The sequence below is a fragment of the Procambarus clarkii genome, chromosome 30 (genome assembly GCF_040958095.1).
Source record: "Procambarus clarkii isolate CNS0578487 chromosome 30, FALCON_Pclarkii_2.0, whole genome shotgun sequence".
In the NCBI taxonomy this organism is placed as follows: Eukaryota; Metazoa; Arthropoda; class Malacostraca; order Decapoda; family Cambaridae; genus Procambarus; species Procambarus clarkii.
The window spans coordinates 4,380,202-4,403,784 of record NC_091179.1 but is presented as its reverse complement, the minus strand read 5'-3'; the positions used below and the strand labels follow the sequence as shown (position 1 = coordinate 4,403,784).

Genomic DNA, 23,583 nt, shown 5'->3' with positions numbered 1-23,583 from the left:
CGTCACAAGTGGAGTCCCGCAGGGGTCAGTCCTTGGACCTATACTGTTTCTGATACACGTAAATAATCTCCCAGAGGGTATAGACTCGTTTCTCTCAATGTTTGCTGACGATGCAAAAATTATGAGGAGGATTGAAACAGAGGAGGATAGTAGGAGGCTTCAAGATGACCTAGACAGACTGAGTGAATGGTCCAACAAATGGCTGTTGAAGTTCAACCTGAGTAAATGCAAAGTAATGAAACTAGGCAGTGGAAACAGGAGGCCAGACACAGGATACAGAATAGGAGATGACGTACTTAATGAAACAGACCGAGAGAAAGATCTAGGAGTTGATATCACACCAAACCTGTCTCGTGAAGCCCACATAAAAGAATTACGTCTGCGGCATATGCGAGTCTGGCTAACAACAGAACAGCGTTCAGAAACCTGTGTAAGGAATCATTCAGAATCTTGTATACCACATACGTAAGACCAGTCCTGGAGTATGCGGCCCTAGCATGGAACCCGTATCTTGTCAAGCACAAGACGAAGCTGGAAAAAGTCTAGTATGCCCCTAGACTAGTCCCAGAACTAAGAGGCATGAGTTACGAGGGAGAGGGAGGGGAGACATGATCACTACCTACAAAATACTCAGGGGAATTGACAGGGTAGACAAGGATAAACTATTCAACACTGGTGGTTTGAGAACAAGGGGACACAAGTGGAAACTGAGTACCCAAATGGGCCACACGGACGTTAGAAAAAACGTTTTCAGTGTCAGAGTAGTTAACAGGTGAAATGCATTAAACAGCGATGTGGTTGAGGCTGACTCTATACACAGTTTCAAATGTAGATATGATAGAGCCCAGTAGGCTCAGGAATCTGTACACCAGTTGATTGATAGTTGAGAGGCGGGACCAAAGAGCTAAAGCTCAACCCCCGCAAGCACAAATAGGTGAGTACAAATAGGTGCAAATAGGTGAGTACACGCACAAATACACACATACAACAAACACACTTACACATAAACACAAACAAATGCACGAGGAAAAGCCAGGACGTTTTCCCTCCGGCATGGAAACTGATGGAGGGACATCACCACACACAGGGACAGGGGGGGGGGTGAGTGGTGGATACTACCATTGAATGGCTCAACCTGACATTAGTGTGATTCAACAGAGACCTGCAAGAAATGAAAATGGGATTCAGCAAAGAGCTGCAGGACATGAAAGAGGTATTTGGCAGAGATCTGCAGGAAACGCAAGCATTAATACAGAGCCAAAGAAGATAGTTAAAGGAAGTCAGACAGGAGATAAAGAGACCCAGGGAAAATCTGCATTCAAACCAGCACGGGGTATGCAACCTCTTGGAAACAGGGAACGAAGCTGATGGAAGGCTCCTTCCAGGGGGGGGACTCTCTTTTGCAGAAATACTGCAAAACAGCCCAGGTGCCAAGGCCCATTTTAGAGGCAGCGGCTATGAAAGCAGCTACCTCACAGGAAGCTGCAAAATGCACTGAACAAATGCTGGAAAGGAAAAGAACAATTATAGTTGTAGGAGTACAGGAACCAGAGGGACCCAATCGGGAGGAGTGAAGAAAGAGGGACCGAGCAACTATGACAGAGATCTTGGAAGGACTGGATATGGAGGAGGCAAATGACAACACAGAGAAGGTTTTCAGGCTGGGCATCTACAAGAAGGAATGAAAACGATTGATAAAGGTAGTGCTCACGAACGAGGCAACAAACGAGAAAATAATTTCCAGGAAGAGCAGACTTGTGTGGTTAGGGGGATATGAGGACGTCTTTCTGCAAAATGACATGACAAGGAAGGCTGCAGAAGCAAGGAGGAGACGCAAAGAAAGGGTTGGTGATATGGGAGCCAAAGGGCTCAGCTCAGTGTCTCCAGGAACCTCAGCTGGCCAGCACCCCCAGGGAGGATTGTAACAGAAGCCTCCCACCAACCAATCCCTCAGCCATCCCCCACCAATCACCTGCACCTCACCAGACAGTAAAGTCCCTCTTCAGACCATGCTGCCCATGTTCCCTGACCCCCAGACCCCGATTGTTCCCCCACATGCCCTATTTCGTCCCCAGCCCCTACCCCAGGTCCTCACTGTTCCTGCACCCCATGCCCCTCCCTGTTTCGCTAGCTTATGACCTTCCCAGTTCTCCCACCCCAAGCTCTCTTTCTTACTCCACCCCCTCCATTCCGGTCCCCCCTCCCAAGGCTCCCTTCCCCTCACTAACCCCTTACCTCCCTGTCAACCCACCCCAGTCATCCCTGCATACTCCTAACCAGTGACTTCCCACTACATGCCCCTCCAGTTTCCGCATCCCATGCCCCAGCTAACCCCCAACCGCGGACCCCCTTAGCTGCATCACGTCAAACCCCCCTATTCCAGATCTTCCCAGCCTCCTCAAACCCCAGACCCCCCAAGTCCTCCTTCCTAGGCCCTCCCACCCCAGAAATCCCTTGCCCCCAATTCCAGTGGAATCAACAGAAACTGAGAATGAACAGAAGAGAGTTAGCTTCAAGGTCATGTACTCGAACATAGATGGGATTACAAACAAAGCTAGTGAACTTAGGGAAAGAACACAAGAAGCAAATCCATATGTAATTGGACTCACAGAAACAAAACTCTCAGGAATCATAACGAATGCGGTGTTTCCAAAAGAATGCACTGTAATAAGGAAAGAGAGAGGGAAGGAAGGGGAGCAGGCAGAGTGGCTCTACTTATGAGAAAGGAATGGAGTTTCGAGAAAATGGTTATTCCGAGCTGCAAAGTGTTCAGAGACTTCATACAAGCACCATGACGATGGGAGGACCAAGAGTAGTAATAGCAATGATATATAACCCACCACCAAATGAAAGAAGATCCAGGCACGTGTATGCCAGAAACAACATGGCAGTTAACACATTTATTGAGACAGCAGCCGCTGCTGCCTGTAGAAATCGATCCCTTCTGCTCATAATGAGGGACCTTAATCACGGAAGGATAGACTGGGAAAACGAGGAACCACATGGAGGTGAGGAAACATGGAGAGCGAAACTGCTGGAGGTGACAACTAGAAACTTTTTAAGTCAGTATGTCAAGGGTTCCACGAGAATGTGAGGCAATGATGAACCAGCAAGACTCGACCTAGTATTCACACTGAACGATTCAGACACAAGGGAATCCCCCATGGGTATAAGTGATTATAGTGTACTGTTGATTGAGTATCTGGTCGAAGAAGGGTTAATGTACTTAACGTAGATATATGACCGAACCTAACCAACCCTACCTAACCTAACCTAACCAATCTTTATAGGTTAGGTTAGGTTAGGTTGCCGAAAAAGTTAGGCTAGGTTAGGTTAGGTAGGTTAGGTAGCCGAAAAACAATTAATTCATGAAAACTTGGCTTATTAGGCAAATCGGGCCTTGCATAGTAGGCTGAGAAGTGAGTTCTGGCTACTAGGTACGACATATATATATATAAATATATATATATATATATGTCGTACCTAGTAGCCAGAACTCACTTCTCAGCCTACTATGCAAGGCCCGATTTGCCTAATAAGCCAAGTTTTCCTGAATTAATATATTTTTTCTAATTGTTTCCTTATGAAATGATAAAGCTACCCATTTCATTATGTATGAGGTCAATTTTTTTTTATTGAAGTTAAAATTAACGTAGATATATGACCGAACCTAACCAACCCTACCTAACCTAACCTAACCTATCTCTATCGGTTAGGTTAGGTTAGGTAGCAGAAAAAGTTAGGTTAGGTTAGGTTAGGTAGGTTAGGTAGTCGAAAAAACATTAATTCATAAAAACTTGGCTTATTAGGCAAATTGGGCCATGCATAGTTGGCTGAGAAGTGCGTTCTGGCTATTAGGTACGACATATATATATATATATATGTCGTACCTAGTAGCCAGAACTCACTTATCAGCCTACTATGCAAGGCCCAATTTGACTAATAAGCCAAGTTTTCATGAATTAATTGTTTTTCGGCTACCTAACCTACCTAACCTAACCTAACCTAACCTAACTTTTTCGGCTACCTAACCTAACCTAACCTATAAAGATAGGTTAGGTTAGGTTAGGTAGGGTTGGTTAGGTTTGGTCATATATCTACGTTAATTTAAACTCCAATAAAAAAAAATTGACCTCATACATATTGAAATTTGTAGATTTATCATTTCATAAGAGCAAAATTAGAGAAAATATATTAATTCAGGAAAACTTGGCTTATTAGGCAAATCGGGCCTTGCATAGTAGGCTGACAAGTGCGTTCTGGCTATTAGGTACGACATATATATATATATATATATATATATATATATATATATATATATATATATATATATATATATATATATATATATATATATATATATGTCGTACCTAGTAGCCAGAACTCACTTCTCAGCCTACTATTCAAGGCCCGATTTGCCTAATAAGGCAAGTTTTCCTGAATTAATATATTTACTATAATTTTTTTCTTATGAAATGATAAAGCAACCCTTTTCTCTATGTATGAGGTAAATTTTTTGTTATTGGAGTTAAAATTAACGTAGATATATGACCGAACCTAACCAACCCTACCTAACCTAACCTAACCTATATTTATAGGTAAGGTTAGGTTAGGTAGCCAAAAAAAGCTAGGTTAGGTTAGGTTAGGTAGGTTAGGTAGACGAAAAAACATTAATTCATGAAAACTTGGCTTATTAGGCAAATCGGGCCTTGAATAGTAGGCTGAGAAGTGCGTTCTGGCTATTAGGTACGACATATATATATATATATATATATATATATATATATATATATATATATATATATATATATATATATATATATATATATATATATATATGTCGTACCTAGTAGCCAGAACGCACTTCTCAGCCTACTTTGCAAGGCCCGATTTGCCTAATAAGCCAAGTTTTCCTGAATTAATAAATTTTTTCTAATTTTTTTCTTATGAAATAATAAAGCTACCCATTTCATTATGTATGAGGTCAATTTTTCTTTATTGAAGTTAAAATTAACTTAGATATATGACCGAACCTAACCAACTCTACCTAACCTAACCTAACCTATCTTTATAGGTTAGGTTCGGTTAGGTAGCAGAAAAAGTTAGGTTAGGTTACGTTAGGTAGGTTAGGTAGTCGAAAAAACATTAATTCATGAAAACTTGGCTTATTAGGCAAATCAGGCCTTGCATAGTAGGCTCAGAAGTGCGTTCTGGCTACTAGGTACGACATATATATATATATATATATATATATATATATATATATATATATATATATATATATATATATATATATATATATATATATATATATATATATATATATATATATATATATATATGTCGTACCTAATAGCCAGAACGCACTTCTCAGCCTACTATTCAAGGCCCGATTTGCCTAATAAGCCAAGTTTTCATGAATTAATGTTTTTTCGTCTACCTAACCTACCTAACCTAACCTAACCTAGCTTTTTTTGGCTACCTAACCTAACCTTACCTATAAATATAGGTTAGGTTAGGTTAGGTAGGGTTGGTTAGGTTCGGTCATATATCTACGTTAATTTTAACTCCAATAAAAAGAAATTGACCTCATACATAGAGAAAAGGGTTGCTTTATCATTTCATAAGAAAAAAATTATAGTAAATATATTAATTCAGGAAAACTTGGCTTATTAGGCAAATCGGGCCTTGAATAGTAGGCTGAGAAGTGAGTTCTGGCTACTAGGTACGACATATATATATATATATATATATATACATATATATATATATATATATATATATATATATATATATATATATATATATATATATATATATATATATTTATATATGTCGTACCTAGTAGCCAGAACGCACTTCTCAGCCTACTATGCAAGGCCTAATTTGCCTAATAAGCCAAGTTTTCATGAATTAATTGTTTTTCGACTACCTAACCTACCTAACCTAACCTAACCTAACTTTTTCGGCTACCTAACCTAACCTAACCTATAAAGATAGGTTAGGTTATGTTAGGTAGGGTTGGTTAGGTTCGGTCATATATCTACGTTAATTTTAACTCCAATAAAAAAAATTGACCTCATACATAATGAAATGGGTAGCTTTATCATTTCATAAGAAAAAAAATAGAGAAAATATATTAATTCAGGAAAACTTGGCTTATTAGGCAAATCGGGCCTTGCAAAGTAGGCCGAGAAGTGCATTCTGGCTACTAGGTACGACATATATATATATATATATATATATATATATATATATATATATATATATATATATATATATATATATATATGTCGTACCTAGTAGCCAGAACGCACTTCTCGGCCTACTATGCAAGGCCCGATTTGCCTAATAAGCCAAGTTTTCCTGAATTAATATATTTTCTCAAAAATTTTTCTTATGAAATGATAAAGATACCCATTTCATTATGTATGAGGTAAATTTTTTTTTATTGGAGTTAAAATTAACGTAGATATATGACCGAACCTAAACAACCCTACCTAACCTAACCTAACCCATCTTTATAGGTTAGGTTAGGTAGCCGAAAAAGTTAGGTTAGGTTAGGTTAGGTAGGTTAGGTAGTCGAAAAACAATTAATTCATGAAAACTTGGCATTAGGCAAATCGGGCCTTGCATAGTAGGCTGACAAGAGCGTTCTGGCTGCTAGGTACGACATAAATATATATATATATATATATATATATATATATATATATATATATATATATATATATATATATATATATATATATATATATATATATATATATATATATATATATATATATTTTGGTAGCAGTCTTTCCTGCTAAAAATTTCCTGTTAAAAATTTTAAATATATATATTTATATATATTTAATAATATATATATATATATATTATACATGTATATTTATATTTATATAAATATATATATATTTATATATATATATATATATATATATATATATATATATATTTATATATATATATATATATATATATATATATATATATATATATATATATATATATATATATATATATATATATATATATATATATATATATATATATATATAAGGCACAACTCTCCTAAACACGAGAGTGAAGTATACAACTTTAGAACACTTTCCCACCAAGAGACTCGAACCCTAGCCAGCACAGAAGCCTTCCAGCAACTGGCATAACAGGTACGCCTTAACCCACTCCACCACCTGCTCAGACCCTTAAAAGAGATGGTAATTTCGGAGTATTTATACACTCCAAAGATCACCACCTCCCAAGAGAGGGGTCATTTTTACGTTTTTTCATCAAGTTCCTGTTAATATGGGAGAACACTGTGTCTATGCTTAAGGCACAACTCTCCTAAACACGAGAGTGAAGTATACAACTTTAGAACACTTTCCCACCAAGAGACTCGAACCCTAGCCAGCACAGAAGCGTTCCAGCAACTGGCATAACAGGTACGCCTTAACCCACTCCACCACCTGCTCAGACCCTTAAAAGAGATGGTAATTTCGGAGTATTTATACACTCCAAAGATCACCACCTCCCAAGAGCACTAGAGCAAGTGAGGGGTCATTTTTACGTTTTTTCATCAAGTCCCTGTTAATATGGGAGAACACTGTGTCTATGCTTAAGGCACAACTCTCCTAAACACGAGAGTGAAGTATACAACTTTAGAACACTTTCCCACCAGGAGACTCGAACCCTAGCTAGCACAGAAGCCTTCCAGCAACTGGCATAACAGGTACGCCTTAACCCACTCCACCACCTGCTCAGACCCTTAAAAGAGATGGTAGTTTCGGAGTATTTATACACTCCAAAGATCACCACCTCCCAAGAGCACTAGAGCAAGTGAGGGGTTATTTTTACGTTTTTTCATCAAGTCCCTGTTAATATGGGAGAACGCTGTGTCTATGCTTAAGGCACAACTCTCCTAAACACGAGAGTGAAGTATACAACTTTAGAACACTTTCCCACCAGGAGACTCGAACCCTAGCCAGCACAGAAGCCTTCCAGCAACTGGCATAATAGGTACGCCTTAACCCACTCCACCACCTGCTCAGACCCTTAAAAGAGATGGTAATTTCGGAGTATTTATACACTCCAAAGATCACCACCTCCCAAGAGAGGGGTCATTTTTACGTTTTTTCATCAAGTCCGTGTTAATATGGGAGAACACTGTGTCTTTGCTTAAGGCACAACTCTCCTAAACACGAGAGTGAAGTATACAACTTTAGAACACTTTCCCACCAGGAGACTCGAACCCTAGCCAGCACAGAAGCCTTCCAGCAACTGGCATAACAGGTACGCCTTAACCCACTCCACCACCTGCTCAGACCCTTTAAAGAGATGGTAATTTCGGAGTATTTATACACTCCAAAGATCACCACCTCCCAAGAGCACTAGAGCAAGTGAGGGGTCATTTTTACGTTTTTTCATCAAGTCCCTGTTAATATGGGAGAACACTGTGTCTATGCTTAAGGCACAACTCTCCTAAACACGAGAGTGAAGTATACAACTTTAGAACACTTTCCCACCAGGAGACTCGAACCCTAGCTAGCACAGAAGCCTTCCAGCAACTGGCATAACAGGTACGCCTTAACCCACTCCACCACCTGCTCAGACCCTTAAAAGAGATGGTAGTTTCGGAGTATTTATACACTCCAAAGATCACCACCTCCCAAGAGCACTAGAGCAAGTGAGGGGTTATTTTTACGTTTTTTCATCAAGTCCCTGTTAATATGGGAGAACGCTGTGTCTATGCTTAAGGCACAACTCTCCTAAACACGAGAGTGAAGTATACAACTTTAGAACACTTTCCCACCAGGAGACTCGAACCCTAGCCAGCACAGAAGCCTTCCAGCAACTGGCATAACAGGTACGCCTTAACCCACTCCACCACCTGCTCAGACCCTTAAAAGAGATGGTAATTTCGGAGTATTTATACACTCCAAAGATCACCACCTCCCAAGAGAGGGGTCATTTTTACGTTTTTTCATCAAGTCCGTGTTAATATGGGAGAACACTGTGTCTTTGCTTAAGGCACAACTCCTAAACACGAGAGTGAAGTATACAACTTTAGAACACTTTCCCACCAGGAGACTCGAACCCTAGCCAGCACAGAAGCCTTCCAGCAACTGGCATAACAGGTACGCCTTAATCACCTCCACCACCACCTCAGACCCTTAAAAGAGATGGTAATTTCGGAGTATTTATACACTCCAAAGATCACCTCCTCCCAAGAGCACTAGAGCAAGTGAGGGGTCATTTTTACGTTTTTTCATCAAGTCCCTGTTAATATGGGAGAACACTGTGTCTATGCTTAAGGCACAACTCTCCTAAACACGAGAGTGAAGTATACATTTTTAGAACACTTTCCCACCAGGAGACTCGAACCCTAGCCAGCACAGAATCCTTCCAGCAACTGGCATAACAGGTACGCCTTAACCCACTCCACCACCTGCTCAGACCCTTAAAAGAGATGGTAATTTCGGAGTATTTATACACTCCAAAGATCACCACCTCCCAAGAGCACTAGAGCAAGTGAGGGGTCATTTTTACGTTTTTTCATCAAGTCCCTGCTGATTTTTATCAGCATATTATTCATAACTACCCAACACGTTATTCATCAGATCATCCAACCACAACATAAAAATGACCCCTCACTTGCTCTAGTGCTCTTGGGACTTGGTGATCTTTGGAGTGTATAAATACTCCGAAATTACCATCTCTTTTAAGGGTCTGAGCAGGAGGTGGAGTGGGTTAAGGCGTACCTGTTATGCCAGTTGCTGGAAGGCTTCTGTGCTGGCTAGGTTTCGAGTCTCCTGGTGTCCTGGTGGGAAAGTGTTCTAAAGTTGTATATATATATATATATATATATATATATATATATGTGTGTATATCACGAAAATAAACACGTGATTAAGAATGTGACAATGTCAGACCACGGAGGAAAAATGAAACAGGAAATTTCCTTAAGTACTTTCGTATATCAAATACATCTTCAGAAGGACCTTCTGAAGATGTATTTAATATACGAACGTACTTAAGGAAATTTCATGTTTCATTTTTCCTCCGTGGTCTGACATTGTCATATATATATATATATATATATATATATATATATATATATATATATATATATATATTGTGACGGTAACGCGTTGGTGTTCGGCTGTTTAAGGCTAGGGGTATGGCCTCGTCACATAGTTATAAAAAAAAATAGAAAAACTGGAACTTCGTCTGTGGTAAGGTAAGGAGAAGACACACAAAACACAAGTAAAACTTTAACAATGAAATTTTAATTACGTTAAATAAATCAAAACATGAATAAAATGCACAAACAAATTCTTATAATAAAATCAATCAAAATAATAAGAATAATTAAATGACACAATGAAAAGTTACGTTAAGGCAAAATAACAAGAAGTGCAATAAAAGTTAAGTGGGAGGTGCTGGAATATTGGCTTAAAGCCACCACCTCTCTCAGTACACGCTAGAGTCTAGCTGGGAGGTGTGATGGCCACGAAAGCACTGAACATTCTGAAGTCTGGGGTTGGGGCGACCCCAGACATCAAGTAGTATTGGGGGGGGCAAGGCAGGTGCAGCCAGACCGGCGACCAATCAGCGGAGTCGTAGCGATCAACGGGTAGTTTGGTGATTTGGGTCCGAACAGGTGGCTGGCTGCATACGTTTTGCTCACCCTGGCAAGCCTTGCTGGTGTTGTTGTCGTTGTTGGACATTTCTTCCATAGTCGTATTATATAATTGTGACGACGTAATTATGAAGGGAAGAGCAGGCTCAATCTCTTGAAGGAGATTATCGTCACAACTCTCCCCCGAAGCCTGCGGTTCTGGAAGAAGTACGTCGTTATGTGGTGGAGTAATGGATGGAGTTGCTTCTACTTCATAAACTCTGGAGAGATCATGGGCTAAGATGTTGTCAGACTCTTGGTATAGCGTGTCTCCAGGTTGAATTTCTGCAGTTAGCAAGCCCATAGTAGAAGACGTTGAGATGAGAAGTGGGCGTGCTGCAGGAGGTGTAGGGTGGTGTGGTCCGTATTGATGGTGGACCGAGCACTTTTCAGGTGTGGAGTGAAGTGCTGAAGCTTCAGGATGAGGAAGAGTAGCTCCTTGCCAATTGTTCCGTCGTTCCTTGTAGCAGTAGTCGCTGACAGGTGAATTCTTCTCGCCTCGTTGCTGCATCACGACACCACCAACGTCGGTACCATTGGCGTCGACATGGAGGATGTAGGGCTTATCTGACGAGGTGAGAGTGGAATTAGAAGAGGGCATAGGAGCACGAGTATTATCCTGAAAGCATTTGGGAAGATCATTAAGGATTTTGGAATTAGAAAGCGCCGACTCCTTGTCAGTGCTTTCGGGAGAAGAAGCCGGGATGGTCTCACTGTGGATGTAGGGTTCTGTGAAGGTAGAACAATTAATCAAGACAGTGGGAGGAGTACCATTATATTGCTTCAGGAGGTAGACGTGGCACAGCTGGGTCTTCCGCCGCCTATCTGGAGTCTCTATGACGTATGTGTTGTTGCTTCTGCACTCTTTGACGCAGTAGGGTCCTGAAAATCTGTTTTGTAAAGGTGAACCTGGGATAGGGAAATAGGCAAGGACGAAGTCTCCCGGCTTGAATTTTCTTACTTTGCTGGTCTGGTCGTAATGAGTCTTCATTCTCACCTGGGCTTTCAATAGATTATCATGGGCAAAGCGGTGGACTCTCTCTAGAATGTGTTGAAGGTTTTGAAGAAACTGGGGCACATTCTGATGCTCACTGAAGGTGGCATCTCTGAGAGAGTCTTTGAAAGCCTTAAGGGGAGTACGGCACTTACGGCCGTAGAGCATCTCATAAGGAGATACTCCTAGGGACTCATTGGGGAGACTTCTGAAAATACACATTATAAGGTCAATCTGCTTATCCCAATCCTTCGAGGTTTCACTACAAAACTTTTTCAAGAGTGCTTTGATGGTCTGATGACTACGTTCAAGAGAACCCTGTGAAGCAGGATGATAGGGGCTGAACAATACCTGTTTGATGTTGAACTCCTCCAGTGTCCTTTTGAAGAGATCACTGGTGAAGTTGGTGCCACAGTCACTTTGAATCTCCCTGGGAAATCCGTATTGAGTGAAGATCTTCAATAGATGTTTGATAACCGTAGCAGCCGTGATGTTCTTCACTGGAACTGCTATGGGAAATCTGGTGGTAGGACACAGGATGGTTAGGATGTAGGCGTTACCTGAACTGGTCCGAGGTAAAGGACCAACACAGTCTATTATGAGTCTGTGGAAAGGTTCCGCAGGCACCTGTATGGGAATCAGTGGTGCTCTGGGAATGGAGACGTTCGGTTTGCCTGCCATCTGACATGTATGACACTGTTTTACGTACTGTTTGACGTTGTTTACCATACCTGGCCAGTAGTAGTCTTGACGAATTCCATGGTAAGTCTTGTTGAAGCCGTAGTGGGAGAATGCTCCATGGGCCAGGTGTAGAATAGTGGGCCGCAGGCTGGTGGGAATCACAAGTTGTTCGGTGTTGGCCCAATCGTCCTCCTCCTTCAGTTTACTGGGTCTATATCTGCGGTAGAGCAAGTCGTTCTCTAGGAAGAACCCAGGAATACTGTCGGGTTGAGTCTCAGCCTGGAAAAACAATGGTGTTAAAGTAAGATCTTCCCTCTGCAACTTACGGAACTCCAACTTGGTCAGATGCGGGGGTAGTTTCTGAGGATCTTGAGGGACAGCGGTAGCAGTAGAGTCAGCTGGCTGTGGACGTGCGGCTTGTGCACGGGTGGTCACGAGAACCGGAGGAGAAACTTCATCACTCTCTTGAACCTCTGCTGGAACATACTCAAGAATAGGGTTTATGGGCACAGAGTTACACACCTGGGGTTTGTCCATGACGATCAGGTTGGTCGGTTGCAGGTCTTCTGCCAAGTCGTTGCCTAGGAGAAGTTGCACTCCAGGCATGGGAAAAGGCTTTTCCCTGACGGCGACTTGGACTTCCCCGTTCACGTAGGGACAATCCAGGTGGACTCTGGCGAGAGGGTATGGAGTGGTAGCAGTGAGGTCAGTGATGAAGACTGTTTCCCCGGTGTAGACTATGTTGGGCACAGCCGACTTCAAGATGATCGATTGTAGAGCCGCTGTGTCCCTCAAGATCTTCAATTTGAAACGTCCCTCCGGATTTGAACCGTTGGCAGAGACAGTTCCAGTATACAGGTGGTTACTGAAAAGAGAAAGATCATTAACATCAACACCAACATTCATCACAGGCTTACCGGACTTAGGAGGAGTTGGTTTGGGTCGTTGTTGGTCAGTGGTTCCCTTGTATTGAGACTTACCACACTTGTCTATGGTATGTCCATAGAGTCTACAATACTTGCAGTACAGTTGTGAACCAGCTTGATCGGGGCTCACCTTCTCGTAACTGTACCACGACTTCTTACTGGAGGATGGTTCAGGTGTCAGCCGGTGGATGAGGCTGTAAGTGTCAGCCGACTTAGCACACTTCAGGTAGTCGGTTTCTTCTTTATCTGCTAAGTAGAGGCGGACAGGAGGTGGCACACGTCTCAAGAATTCTTCAACAAGCATCAGGTTGACGAGTTCTGCAAAAGTAGAGACATGTGCTGCTTCCAGCCATTTCATGAAATACCTCCGTTTCGTGTTAGCAAACTCAAGGAAGGTAGTGGTACTTGCCTTCAGGTGGTCACGGAATTTCCTTCTATAACTTTCTGTGGAAAGTAGGTAGGCGTCTAACACTGCTTGTTTCAGAGTGTAGTAGTCATTCTCAGACGCCAAAGTACTGAGTGTGACTGCAGCTCTACCTGTAAGATGGACTCTGAGAAGTGTGGCCCATTGGTCGACAGGCCAACTGAGTTGATTAGCAAGGGTTTCAAAGGTGGTGAAAAACACATCAACTTCTGCTTCTACAAAGGATGGCATTAACTTACTTGCATGTGATATATTAAAACTGACGGGAAGATTGGCAGTAGCTTGCTGGCGTTGAGCGAGGTGTGAAGTTTCCAACGTGTATTCCCGTTGACGACACTCAAGAACCAGAGTCGCTTGTTGCTTGTCATGTTCGCGTTGTATTTCCAACTCGCGTCGTTTGGTTTCAAGCTGTACCCGTTCCCGCTCCTGGAGTGTTTCAAGCTGTACTCGTTCCCGCTCCTGGAGTAGTGCAACCTCACGTTCCTGGAGGGCGAGTCCACGTTCGTGTTCTTCTCTCCTCAAGGCAGCTTCACGTTCTCTGAGGGTGATTTCTCGTTCTTGTTCTTCCCTCCTCAAAGCAGCTGCTTCCCTTTGCTGCTCACGTTCAATCTTGGCCAGCTCTAGTTTGAGTTTCAGCGTGGCCAAATCAGTTTTATCTGCAATATAGTAAGTTTCATGAGTTTCAGAGTCTATCTTACCTTGCTCTAAATAGTAATCCAGCAACAGGTTGTGTAGGTCATTTTTGTTGGCTTGGTAGGGAACTTCTAGTTGATACTCATGTGCAAGAGTTTGTAGTTCAGTCCTCTTGGCACGACTTAAAGTCCCTATTTCACCTGCTGGATTTGCACGGAAAGTTTGGAGACGAAACATGGTGAAAATAGCAAATAAAGGTACACGAATGTTCAATAATGAAATGTCAGAAACAGGACAACGTGGCAACTGGTACCTATCCTGTGTGATCTTTAACAATTAACGTTAAGTGAAAGATATTAAATGATTAAATTAAATCAAGGGCGCAGGAAATCTTGTACCCGGTACTCATGTAAGAGAATAAGGGCAAGAAAATCCTACTAACAAATGAAACAAAGTTTCGAAAACAAATGAAACAGTTAAATGCTTCAAAAGTAAAATTGGTAGTCCAAGGATGTAGGCATACCTTGCCAAGTCTCTATAGGACATAAAGCAAGTTTTTCCTACTGAATTTAATATGATACTTACAGAATTAGCGAACTTTTGTGCTCTGAAAAAATAAGCTAATTCCCTACCGTTGTATGTATCATCATCTCTGACTGACGTGTAGGGGTGCGAGGTGTCAACTGGTGACGAGAACTGCTGCTGAGGTCCCAATTCAGCAACTAAAGTTCGAGCTAGAGGAACTATGGCCCTCTTTGACCTCCTACAGTCAGATTGCAGAAGATTGGGTACTCTTGACCCGGGGCAGACCACAGTACCAGGGTACCAATATGATGATCTGTCAGAATGAGAAATATTCAAGGGACATAGATGGTAAATACGAGTAATAACAAGGAGGGAGAGATGACCAATTAAGAGTATGACTGCGGCCTACAGTCACCACGTAATCCAAAGTTGTCTCACCTTCACTATATGTTACTCTCGTAATGCACAATACACCGCACCTTATAAAAATGAAATTGAATGAAAAATAGTAAAGCTACGTTAACAAAGTTAAATACGCTTACCATAAATTACCACTTGGCACCAGTACCTGAGTGAAGCTCCTAGGACAGGGCCCCATATAACTTGTGACGGTAACGCGTTGGTGTTCGGCTGTTTAAGGCTAGGGGTATGGCCTCGTCACATAGTTATAAAAAAAAATAGAAAAACTGGAACTTCGTCTGTGGTAAGGTAAGGAGAAGACACACAAAACACAAGTAAAACTTTAACAATGAAATTTTAATTACGTTAAATAAATCAAAACATGAATAAAATGCACAAACAAATTCTTATAATAAAATCAATCAAAATAATAAGAATAATTAAATGACACAATGAAAAGTTACGTTAAGGCAAAATAACAAGAAGTGCAATAAAAGTTAAGTGGGAGGTGCTGGAATATTGGCTTAAAGCCACCACCTCTCTCAGTACACGCTAGAGTCTAGCTGGGAGGTGTGATGGCCACGAAAGCACTGAACATTCTGAAGTCTGGGGTTGGGGCGACCCCAGACATCAAGTAGTATTGGGGGGGGCGAGGCAGGTGCAGCCAGACCGGCGACCAATCAGCGGAGTCGTAGCGATCAACGGGTAGTTTGGTGATTTGGGTCCGAACAGGTGGCTGGCTGCATACGTTTTGCTCACCCTGGCAAGCCTTGCTGGTGTTGTTGTCGTTGTTGGACATTTCTTCCATAGTCGTATTATATAATTGTGACGACGTAATTATGAAGGGAAGAGCAGGCTCAATCTCTTGAAGGAGATTATCGTCACAATATATATATATATGTCGTACCTAGTAGCCAGAACGCACTTCTCAGCCTACTATGCAAGGCACGATTGGCTTATTACGCAAATCGGGCCTTGTATAGTAGGCCGAGAAGTGCGTTCTGGCTACTAGGTACGACATATGTATATGTATAAATATGTTGTACCTAGTAGCCAAAACTCAATACGTAGCCTTATATGCAAGGCCTGATTTGCCTATTAAGCCAAGTTTTCCCTAATTTAAATATTTTTCCAATTTTTAACTTATTAAATAATAAAGCTATCCATTTCATTATATATGAGTTAATTTTTTGTTAGTTGAGTTAAAACTAACATAGATAAATGACCGAACCCAACCAACCCTACCTAACCTAACTTAACCTATCCTAACATAACCTAAACTAACATAACTAATTCCATAATTTATGTTCCTAATATAATATAATAATAATATTTAAAACAAACCAATTGGAAACAATTTGATGAAAATATTGAAAATCACTTTGCCTATTAGGCAAATCGGGCCTTGAACAGTAGGCCGAGAAGTGCGTTCTGGCTACTAGATATGACATATATATATATATATATATATATATATATATATATATATATATATATATATATATATATATATATATATATATATATATATATATATATATATATATATATATATATATATATATATATCAGCAATACATTCAGGCAAACACATTTCTCCCGTCGTTTGAGATTTTTATCAGCATATTATTCATAACTACCCAACACGTTATTCATCAGAGCATCCAACCACTTCTTTCCAATATAATCCCCAATCAGCATATTCATCTTAACAATAGCATATTTTTCACAGTCCCTCAACCATATATTCCTCATAGTTTGTCATCAGCAACTTTCTCACCGCTCTTGGCTTCCCGACATTACTCTTCTCATATCTTAATTTCTCTGGTCCAATATCACTTCTCTTCTCTTCATCCCCGACTTCCAAGCTCTATTTACACAACGAATGCACATTTATCATAATATTATTGTTCAAAATACTAATACTGCATAAATCAGTCAACGTTCTGGTGAATAACGAGTTAAATATTGAACACCAAAGTGACGGTAATGTGCTGTCTTATAATTAGACATTACCCTGTACTCAGTGTTATGTAACCATATTATATGAGCAGTACTGATACTCACAGGGTGAATAAGATTGAATTTGCATATAATGGGAATGTTTGTGTCTTGTATATATTTTGGTGTGGCGTCTATATTAAGTTCATAGGAAGATGTGGCAACATAATTTGTGTCATGGCGTGGCCGTGGAGTAGACAGGATATATTCGTGTCTTATACCTGTACATTGAGAAGGCGAGTAATGATCGGGTGTAGTGTTGCAAGCAGTTGCATCATTTTAGAAGTAAATGTTTATTTTAACCAATTACAAATGTTTATTAGTTTAGTTATATTGTTACAATGTGTTTAACATTATATTAGTATGATTGTGTCTTGTTTGAAAGTAGTTACTTTTGTAGGTAGTATAATAGTTAAGAATATTATTAGACTTTGGCAACCCCTCGTGAGAAGCAGATGGGGGGTATTCAACCCAGGAAAGCTTTAGTAGATCTGGAAGAAGTCTGGTGTTAACATCTAATTTTAAAGGTAAATAGCATTTCTTTTGGTTTGTGTCCTTGGTGATAATATAATCTGGGAGACGTACATTGTCATAGCCATACCTTGAACTTGGATTTTATTGCAGTGATTGTGTTATACCATTCAAAGAGGAATTTATATATATATATACTTTTTATATACATTGGTTTTACTTTCCGTTTTATTAAATTAAGTCTGCTAGGAACATCCTTGTGTACCAACTACTTGCACGGTAACCTTACCCCTAGATAAATTCCAGTGTTGACAGATATACGAGCCTTGCTGAACTAGGTAGATAACACTTATCTCTCTGTCTCATATTCTTTGTGCAATGTTAGTACATAATTTTGTGGTATTTAAATATTCCTAGTACCAATAACTTTGTGAAATTAAATAGCAAACGGCACAAATAAAATAATGACATACATCGACATATTGGGATCATTTATTTATTCACTCTATAGTGGTTTCATATGTAAGGAAAGTTATATAATTTAAAATTATGAGTTGTTGTCCTTTTAGTGTGTGTAATATCCTTTGGATTGGTAATTTCATTGACAACTTCACTTTTTGCACTCTTGAATTCGATAACTGATGATCCAAATAGTGTTCGCCTGGGCGAGGTTGTCCCCCAGCAGGGTGAGGAAGGTGTTACTGAGGCGAGGAGCCGCAGTGGGCGAGGTTCTCCCCCAGCAGGGTGAGGAAGGCGACGCAGGAGCCCAACAGCAGCATGTAGAAGGCTCCCTGCAGATGGTTGAGGCTCAGCACCATCTGCTGCCCTTCATCCTGACAGTCAAGAGTGGAAGGTGCATTAGATGTTAAAGGAATAACTAGTAACATGAGCTTTCAATGTGTATGCTAACTCTTGTACTGTATGAAATGAAAATTACCTTTAATGCTTCTCCGAGAATAATCCTGTTTTCCGCTATTACAGCCTTCCTCTCCTCCCTCACCTTACTGGCTATTACGTCTTCAGTCCAGTAAGTAATAATTCCGGCAGCATTTAGGCGAGCCATTAGTTGACGGAAGCGTTGATGAAACGGTGCACCTTTTCTATTGAGTACAAATTAGTGTATATACATTCCTGGTTAATATCTTAGAATATGTGTGGTCCTAAAATAAATGTTAATTTTTATTTTGTCAACACAAAATTTTCCTTGGGTGTTGAAATCGACTTTAGTCAACCTTCAGAGTAACGCCGTCACAGAAAATTATGACGTTTGACAGTTATATTTTGAAAACTGCGCTCTATGCCAAATACCATATTACCTTGTTGGTTACCTTGTGATGGTTTCGGGGTTTAGCATCCCCGTGGCCCGGTCATCGTCCAGGCCTCCTGGTTGCCACAATCACAAGCTCAAAATCATTATTCATTATGATAATCCATCTTTATCATTTTATGCCACTTAACATACACATTATCGTCAACATCGTGACATATTTAGTTTATATTAAATATACATAAGGCCATTGGCATGGACGTCTCTCATTTGTTTTATCTGTCTGAACAATTCTTAAGTGTTCTTCATACAAATTTGTCATTTTATGACAATATAAACATCTTAATGAGTTTATGTAGGAATTAGATATTTAACTTACATATTTTGCTAAAATTCTATTAAAAATATTATTGTAGATATAAAATCCAAATAAACGCTTACTGGATATATTTCTCACCATATATAGACTAAATATATTGGTATTTACTGAAATAAAATAATAAAATATTTACTGAATAGAATAGCATAGTTTTTCTCTTATAAGAAATGTAGTAATAATAATAATAATAATAATAAAAGTTACAAAACAAAAATCTGGGAATTTGACACCACAGGAAAATGTGTAGCCGAGGGATTAATGCTTTTCACATACTAAGTTGGCAATAAGATGATTAATGTAATATACAAAACTTGGTAACTAATAAATCTACATATATAAATACTACAATAGTTTTGGTAGTTTAATATAAGACAACTAATATATTTTTTAAGACTAGTCAAAAACTATTATTCTAAAGAAAATCTTACTGAAATAATCAACCCACTCTCTTAATCAGGCGTTTATTATACATACAGTTTAATGTTAAAATTGGAATATAAATTTTTATAGTTTTCTATATTACTAATGCAAATTTTGCTAATCAGTTGAAATTTCATGCACTTTGGTCATGAGTTTGCCTTGGTATTTGTAAAATTTATTATGCTTATTTCTGCTTATTATATGAAAATTGTCCTCATGTTCCCTGAGTACAATTACAGATGCATTGTCCATGACGAAAACTAACCTGGTGCTCCATCCTGGCGAAAAAAACATTGGTATATCGCTGCTGATGTGGAAGGGAGAGTTGCCTCTATCGTCCGTGTATCGAGTTGCGACGTAGATCGTGACGAAGCTCTTGTAGATGATTAAGGAGAATCCCCCTTCCAGCGTTTTCTTCAGCGCCTTGTCCACCTGTATGACCTAGCGACCAGTGTTTAAATGAAGACTTTTGTCTGTTTAATTTTTGAAGGTTTGTGTAGGTTAAAGGAAATAATATTCATTATCCTGTAACATTTTGTTGCAAACTATATCAGAAAAACTAATTGCATACACATAATTAATATAATTTTTAGTGTTAAATATGGAAAGTTTGACAAATGATCAATGTGTGTAATTTTGAGTACCCATACAACTCACCTCCATTTTATGATAAACTTGATTGACTGCAGGATTTGGATGTTTCACAAAGAAATCAACAAATGCTTCCGACAATAACCACGGTGGAGTTCCCCACCTCCAGCCAGGCTGGTTCACCAGGTCCTCGAAGGTATCTAGTGGCCGGGACCTGCCTTGCACAGTAAGGTGAGCCATCAAAGAGGAAGTGAACCCTGTAGTGATGATCAAGCAGAACACAAGCCACCATCCCACCAACATCTGTGGACAACCAAAGAGATTGAAAAAATAATTCGAATTCAAATTTTTATTCACGTAAAAGTACATAGATAGATGAAGAGTTACAAACATAATGTTTGATTTATAGATAGAGCTAGTACATACAATACCTAAATCCACTAATATGCATAGAATTTCAGACAAGGTGTGAGGAAAAAAAGACACTTAGACTAAAACTTAATAGTAATTGAGATTAAAGTATAAATTGTGTTGAAAAAAAAGGAATTAAAAAAAAAAGGGGTTCGGGGACATGGCAGAAATCAGCAATTGTACAAGTTGGTCAACAAACAGCATTGTTTAAAATAGCAAGACATAGGTTGAAATTTAAGGGGTAAGGTAGGTTACATGGAGTTAATTAGGTAATACTTACTTTTTCTATTAAACTGGTTGAGAGAGGGTACAGCCTTTGACATGATTGGGAAGGTCATTCCACAGTCTAGGTCCCTTGATTTGTAGAGCATTTCTAGTTTGGTTGAGTCGCACTCTTGGAGTATCATTTCATTGATAATATGAATGATGATATGAGTAGATTTTACAGTGTAATTCGTTTGCAGGTAAATTCAGTCTATTAGTAAATTCAAATAGGTATATGTTTCTGGTGTGGTGCTCATGGGTTCTGTTACAACCTCTAAGAAGCTTTTAAGGTCAGGATTGACATTACAGTTCAGAGTTTTAAATATATAGAGTACACATGAGAGGAAGTGCAGTGACTTAATATCTAACATATTCAAAGATTTGAGTAGGGGTACCGAGTGCTGTCTGGGGCCAGAGTTAGATATTGTTCTAATAGCAGCTTTGTGTTGAGCAATTAGAGGACGTAAATGATTTTTGGTAGTAGAACCCCAAGCACAAATACCATAATTGAGATCAGGATAAATGAGAGAGTAATAGAGCATCACCAGGGCAGGGCGAGGTACATAATATCTGAACTTAGAAAGAAGGCCGACAGTTTTAGAAACTTTTTTTGCTATAATTACAATGTGTCCCTGGAAATTCAGCTTGTTATCGATGAGAACACCAAGGAATTTGCCATCTACTTTGTTACTGATCTGGATATTGTTTATTCTTAGATTAATTTGATTTGAGGATTTATTACCAAATGAAATATAGAAAGTTTTTTTAATATTAAGGGTGAGTTTATTAGCAGTTAGCCAAAGATGAACTTTATTAAGTTCAGCATTCTCACTGTGACATTTAGGGCAAGAGGGTCAGGACTGGTGAAAATAAAAGTTGTGTCATCAGCAAATAAGATTGGGTTGAGGTGTTGAGAGGCATTTGGAAGGTCATTAAAGTAGATGAGAAATAGGAGAGGGCCAAGTATGCTGCCCTGTGGAACACCAATGTTGATGGGTAGGGTGGGAGAAATAGATTTATTCACAGAAACGTACTGGAGCCTGTCAGTAAGGTAAGACTGAAGGTATTGAAAGGAGTGACCCCTGACTCCGTAATGATGTAGTTTAAGAAGAAGGTTTTGGTGGTTGAAAGTGTCAAAAGCCTTATGTAGGTAAACAAATAACCCAACAGGGAATTAATTTTTATCAAGAGCGGCGTGTGTCAAGGTAATCATACTAATAAGTGCATCGTTAGTGCTTTTTTGAGTCTGAAGCCATATTGGCAAGAGCTAAGTATATTGTGTTTGGCTAGATATGAGTAAAGCTGCTTGTAGATATGTTTTCAAATATTTTTAACAAGTTTGGCAGAATTGATATAGGTCTGAAATTGTTGACATCAGTGAGATCACCACATTTGTGGACTGGGAGGTTACTCTCGCTTTTTTTAGAATATCTGGAAAGATTTGGAGATCAAGTGACTTGTTGTAGAGCAATGCAATGGCACGCGCTAAAAATCTGGAAGCTTTTTTGTAAATTAGACTTGGTATCTCAGCAAAGGTACTAGACTTGGTTTTAAGGGAAAGGATTATCTCATTGACATGAATGGAATTTGTGGGAGTTAGGTAGAGAGACTCTGGATAGTTACCTGTAAGGTAGTCCATAACATTAGTACGGGAGGATGGAATATCATTAGCAAGGGATGACCCAGTGGATGAGAAGAACCTATTGAATTCCGTAGCAGTATCAGAGGCTGAAAGCCTACCATCGTTATTGGATAGGAGTATTGGTTTTTATTTAAATTATTTTTTATCCCAATATTTGGGAAATAGTGCTCCATGTTTTCTTAATGTTCCCCTTAATTTGGGTAGATATATTTTTGTAGTATTTTATTTTGGCTCTCCTAATTATTTTAGACAGCTTTGATGAGTAAATCTGTGAAATTTCTTTGGAGACAACTCCTAACCTATACTTCTTCTCATGGTCATGTTTTCTTTTATTAATAGATGTAAGTATCCCCTTTGTAAGCCATGGATTGTTTTACCATTTAGTTGTGACTTGATTTGTTTACATAGGACAGTGGGTGTTATAGAGACTGAAAGTTTTCTGAACAATGAAGCAAGGGAGTATGGAGAGGCTAGGCTACAAAGGTTACAAAGAAAAATAAGTTGAATAAAAATTCTAAAGTAATATAAACTTAATGACAATTAACTAAAAAAAGCTTAGTTAAGATCCTAAAAAATTGTATGAACTTAAGAAAATAAAAATGAACTAGAATAATTAATTCCAATAGATGACCAATATAAATCATATATACTCTGATTTATATTAATCACCTAAAGTAAAGTTATACTATATAGTAAATCAATTATAGTATTTTTTTAAAGCTACACTATAACAAAATGAGGTAGATTACTTTGAGGAACACAGGTACACTGAAAATAATGGTTTACACTAGAGAACACAGGCAACGCCAATGTACAACGGAGCAAGGGAGTATGGGGAGGCTAGGCAACCTAGGTAACAATGAAGTACAGGTTA

The 23,583-nt window shown here is 39.3% G+C and overlaps 2 protein-coding genes across 2 annotated transcripts in view; one reads left to right on the top strand and one right to left on the bottom strand.

Annotated features, from left to right (window-relative positions):
* LOC138369834 (mucin-3B-like) overlaps nt 1–1,368 on the top strand; it is a 118,070-nt gene extending 116,702 nt beyond the window's left edge. The window contains exon 14 of the mRNA XM_069333575.1: nt 1,159–1,368. Coding sequence (XP_069189676.1) covers nt 1,159–1,368 — 210 coding nt within the window. The remainder of the gene's footprint in view (nt 1–1,158) is intronic.
* Nucleotides 1,369–18,433: 17,065 nt separating this feature from the next.
* Nucleotides 18,434–23,583, bottom strand: part of LOC123765602 (glutamate receptor-like) — a 46,759-nt gene continuing 41,609 nt past the window's right edge. Inside the window, exons 5-8 of the mRNA XM_069333574.1 lie at nt 20,459–20,695; nt 20,067–20,242; nt 18,673–18,835; nt 18,434–18,568 (exon numbers count right to left, since the gene is read on the bottom strand). Of these exons, the coding sequence (XP_069189675.1) occupies nt 18,434–18,568; nt 18,673–18,835; nt 20,067–20,242; nt 20,459–20,695 (711 nt within the window). The remainder of the gene's footprint in view (nt 18,569–18,672; nt 18,836–20,066; nt 20,243–20,458; nt 20,696–23,583) is intronic.